The sequence below is a fragment of the Galeopterus variegatus genome, unplaced genomic scaffold (genome assembly GCF_000696425.1).
Source record: "Galeopterus variegatus unplaced genomic scaffold, G_variegatus-3.0.2 Scaffold4088, whole genome shotgun sequence".
Classification (NCBI taxonomy): Eukaryota; Metazoa; Chordata; class Mammalia; order Dermoptera; family Cynocephalidae; genus Galeopterus; species Galeopterus variegatus.
Genome location: NW_007730199.1, coordinates 31844 through 36866, shown reverse-complemented (window position 1 = coordinate 36866; position 5023 = coordinate 31844). Strand labels below are relative to the sequence as shown.

At 48.4% G+C, this 5023-nt stretch overlaps 1 protein-coding gene across 3 annotated transcripts in view; it reads right to left on the bottom strand.

The window, feature by feature from the left end:
• AMPD3 (adenosine monophosphate deaminase 3) overlaps positions 1-5023 on the bottom strand; it is a 47010-nt gene that overhangs the window by 36348 nt on the left and 5639 nt on the right. For 2 of the 3 annotated variants that reach the window (XM_008586717.1, XM_008586720.1), the window contains one exon: positions 512-737. In XM_008586717.1, the coding sequence (XP_008584939.1) occupies positions 512-737 (226 nt within the window). Of the gene's footprint in view, positions 1-511; positions 738-837; positions 1148-5023 lie in introns of those variants that run through there. The other variant, XM_008586718.1, reaches the window with a different exon arrangement.

Sequence of the window (5023 nt, the reverse complement as noted above, 5' to 3'; positions counted from 1 at the left end):
TCCAAAGCCCACGCTTATAATCACCACACATCACCTCTGTGACCCTACCTATAGAAGTCTCTCTCCCACTTCTAATTTGTTCCTTTAAATCTGGCACAAGATAAGAAATAAGACAGCCAGCTTATTAGAAATCTGTGTAAAATAAGAATAAATAGGAGATGGGATGGGAGGTGCCACAGTTGGAAAGGGAGCTGGGGCGAAGGTGCATGAAAATGTTAACCTTTTCACAGCTAAAGGGTATGGGGTTTCTTTTGGGGGTGATGAAAATGTTCTAAAATTGGTTGTGGTGATGGTTGCACAACTTTGTGAATATACTAAAAACCATTGAATTGCATACTTTAAATGGGTGGATTGCATCGTATATGAATTGTACCTCAATAGAGCTGTAGAGGAAGGAGGAAAAGAGGAAGTAAAGGAGGACGAGGAGGAGGAAGAAAGAAGAGAGCCAGAGGAGTCCTGATGTGCATTTTGGTGGCTCAGAAATGGTTTATGCTGAATCTCGGGGACAAACCTTTTCGCGGTCTCTGCAGACTTCTGCTCTGCCAGCTCCTTCTGCAGCTCCCTCTCCTTGGCTTCCTTCTGCCCGATGGGGCAGTCCTCGGGGACGGTGAAGAGGGACAGGGCATCTTTGCTGTCCTCTTCTCGGAGCACCTTAGCAAACACCTTCTCGGCCAGAAGTCGGACTTGCTCGTCCACTTCAGAGATGTTCAGCTTGGGGAATTGGCGCGGCATCTCGGCTAGCAGAGAAAGAACAAGCATTGATACTAATGAATTACTGGATGGCCTGAGTTACCAGGGTGGGGGAGGAGAAGGCACTGAAGTGCAGGCCAGGCCCACCTGGTCCCTGGGGTCAGCTGTCTACTCAGGAATTCCCCAGACCAAACCCAGCATGACAAGTTTGAAAATTAGCTCAATAAATAATTAGATGTGAACTGCACAGGGCCACTTACACTTCATGAGAAAGCAAATGTTCAAGAATACACCGTCAAAGAATACACCGTCTAAGGATACACCGTCTAACCAAGCATGCTTCCATTCTCCCAAACCCAAGGAATCTGCAGCACCCTGGCAGCACTGCGCTCCTGACTTGGTTTCCCTGATTGAGAAGCAGCAGGAGGGAGATCAGAGCCATCCCTCCTCCAGACTACGAGGAGGTTGTTAGGGCTGCAACAATAATCAAACCTCACTCCCCCACTTCACAGAGGGGAAGACCAAAGCCCCAAAAGTTTAACAATTAGCTTAAGGTCTCACAAGATTATAGCAGAGCCCTGGGAAATCTAAAGCTATATTCTTCATTACATAAAACAAAACCTGTTGCTGAAAAGAGAGAATCTGCAACACAGTTTCATGGTCCCCCAAGCCCTCTGGAACCCTCTAATAAGACACAGCAAATAAAATAAGGTTTTGGGACAGGGACACGCTATCCAGCTGAAAACTCCCTCTCTTAAAGAATCTTTCCCTCCCCAGCTCTCTGCATACTGCTCTCAGTAAGTGCCCTAAATCATCGGGTTTCTTTCCTTCTCTGTTTCTCTTTCTCTTTGCAAACACTTGCATAGCACTTAATATATACACTCTCCCAAGCACTTCATACTTTTAACTCAGTCAATCTCATTATTCCCATTTTATAGATGAGAAGTTAGAGAGCCAATTTGCCCAGGGCAAATAATAAGCTGGCAGAGATCTGTGCTGTTCCCAGCCTTTCTCTCCCCTATCCCTTCCTCTCTGAGCCTCTGCTCAGGATCTGAACCCAGGAACCTGGTTCCCTTAATCTCTACACTGTGTTGCTTCTCCTTGTCCATTTGGGTGTCAGGGCAGAGTCTTCTCATGGTCCCCAGCATCGCATGTATGTCATGGATGAATACTGCACCCTTTTCAACAAGCTGCCTTCACCAGCGGCAGCTCTGGAAGAGGAGTTTCCTGTCCATCTATGACCACAGTCTCTTTAAGGTGGTTTTGTTGACCAGACAGATGAGATGAAGGTGAGACAGCGCTGTGTTGCTGTCTGTCAGGAAGAGGAAGCAATTACAGGGGAGGGGGACTCATTGGGCCATGCTGGGACAGTTCTTCTCTGGCCTCACAATTTCCTCATCTGTGAGATAAAGGGGCTGGATTAAGTAGTCTCCAAGGCCCTCTTAGTTCTAAATGGTGCAATTCTAGTTACCGAGAGGTTTCAGTTGCCAGAGGAGGTCTTGCTGCTCTGGTCCTGTCTGTGGCATGGGGGACTGGGAGGGGGAAAGCAGGCTGGTAACAGGCAGTCAATGCCACTGTGTCTGAGGGCCCCTGACTCTGAAACCAATTTCCTCTTCCCTCCACACCCAGGAACATGCCTTTCGTGGGCCTCCCTCGCCCTAAGCGGGTTGAGTGAGAGGGAGCTGGTGAGGAACAGCCACCTCGGCACTCAATTGAGCTGGTCTAGGAAGCAGACACCAAGATAGCAAAGTCCTGGCCTCTGCAAAGAGGAAGATAAACAGAGCTGACTGTGGAGATCTTCAGGTCCTGATAGCAGGGAGAAGGGGAAGCTGGAAGCCATCACAGCAGAAGCTCAGAGAGATGACAGGGGAGAGGAAGGCCAGAACAGCACACAGGACAAGATTCAGGAGGCGCTCTCAGGCCGGAATAAAGTTGGACCCCTACCCCCCAACTCTAAGTCCACAGGCCAAGTGCAATGTTCCAAAACCTCACACCGCATCTCAGAAGTCGACATCAAACAGGCCCCAGGCAAAGGTCATCAAATAACATAAAGCACCCAAACTGTTTGACCAGGTAACCCCACTTCTAGAAATTTCTTCTAAGGAAAGAAACTGAAGGAAGGAAAAACACAAAGATGTTTACTTGCACTCTTTTTGTAAATAGCTTTCAAATGTCCAAATTAGTGCATGCTCACTTGAAAAAATATCAAGCAAACAAAATTATGAGGATGACGTAATCACATAAAAGTTATCTTGTGAAATAACAGCAAGTGAAAAAATTAATACATAAAACTGTACCCATGCTTTGAATACAACAATATGAAAATTCATTCCCTAATGGACAAGGACTGCAACAGAGATAAACACTCAAAATAGCCAGATGGCAGGGTTGCCTGTGTGTGAGGGGATGTCTTACATTTTAATAATTAATGCTGTTATATCTTTTTTTAACAAATACAAAGAAAATGAATAGACAATGAAAAGAGAGAAAAATAGGAAAACAAATCAAACTTCTTATTCCAGTAGATTTGGGCAATTAGGGTCCTCTCCCACCTAACCCACAGCAGAGAGAGGCCAGCCTAAAGGGGTTACACCATTGAGACCCCTCACTGCATCAGCTCCTGCCCTGCTCAGAAGCTGCTCACCATCACCACCTTCCCACCCCCTCCGCCCCCCACCCCACACACCCCAAGGCCCGACCCAGACATGCTCCACTGGACCCTCTCAGAAATGGGCATTGGGGGTGGAGGGTCCCTCTATGTCTGAGGGCTTTTATGTCAGATCCTGCCATGTTTGTCCATGAAGCACTTTTAGCTTGCTTAAGTCAACTAAACACATTTTTCAGGACGCATCTTTCTATAAAAGATATTCCTCTTTTTTAGCTTAATGGTTAAATCAACGTTTCCCAAAATGGGTCCCATGAGAAGTGGATACCCATTGCTGGTAAAACAGTTCCTGGGGTCCATTATTGGGGAGATGCTGCATTCCGTGGCCCTCAACCCACATTCATAAGCACATTAAAGACTCAAGGATCACAGAGTAGCATTTTCCCATAGAACCCCCTTTTTTTTTTTTTACAGAATCCATATGAATCTCCTGTAGAACTACTACCAATGTCTTAAATAATTGGGGAGGAATTCATCTCATACTTTAGTATGGACCAAGTAACCCACTCGGGGTGCTGCACTAAGTCTCCGGAGCTTAGTAGTCTGCCACACACCTAATGTCTTCTGGACATACTTGGCAGACAGCTCCAGCTCCCTCCTGCCAACCCTTTCCTCCACAGCTTGTCTCCCCTCTCAGACCTCCAGACACCCACCAGGCCAGGCATGCCAAGGAAAGCCCACTCTGCAGATGCCAAGCAGAGCTTCAGCCCCAGCTGCCTGTTCATGCCTGGCTCTCGATCATTTATCAGCCAAAGCCAGCAGGCTTGGGAAGCTTAACTGTGAATTCACCAGCATCAGTCAGCCAGTGATACAGCTATCTAAGTGCTACATACACCCCAATGAGCTTGAAGAAGTGTCCCAAAGTTAGAAAGCTCTAAAACACCGCCAGTTTCACCAGTCACCTTTCATGGCACCACAGCCCCTCCAGAAAGGAAGCACGGTGCCACTTCAATCCTCTCCTACACAGATGAAGCTATTCCCTGCTCTTGCCAGATTCCTATCGCCAAAACCCACAACACCGACCTGAGCCTGGCGCAGGAGCCTCCATGACCACACCTGAGGACACCAGGCGGACAACGTGCATGGGCCAGGCTGCGTGCTGCCCAGGAGACAGCCCTGTCTGCTTATCAGTGCAGTGAGCAGCAGTGAGGAAAGCAGGCAGAGTCTGGGCTGGAAATTCTTCCGTGAAAAGGAAATGCAAATGGAAAATTTCCAAGAGTCCTTAAAGGCCCCAGGTAATAATGCCAGTTATCCAAGGCAACAAGGCTGTGGTAGCCTGAATGCAGTGTCCTCACCAAAAGAAACGCCCCAATGCCACAACACATTTGCCCTCCCTGACTGATGGCAGAAGAGAAGCTGCAGCCTCCCCTAACGCCCAGACCCCTCCTGAAAGCCGAGTGGCAATGAGCGATGCCATCACCTCTGCTGACTCCGTTGTGAACCCCACTTCAGGCCTGGCCTGGTGACTGGGCTCATCTTACCAAGGGGATTTGTGTATGGCAAAGCCTGCCCTGCCTCCCTGCCCCCCCAAAGCACCCCTCCTGACGGCACCCCAGGACTGGCAGACAGAGCTCTGAGCCCAGTTGCCAATATAAGATCCGCCTCTCCTCCTCATCTGAAACAGGGAGGACCATGAACTGCTTCTGCCTTTCCCAGGAAAGGACAGAG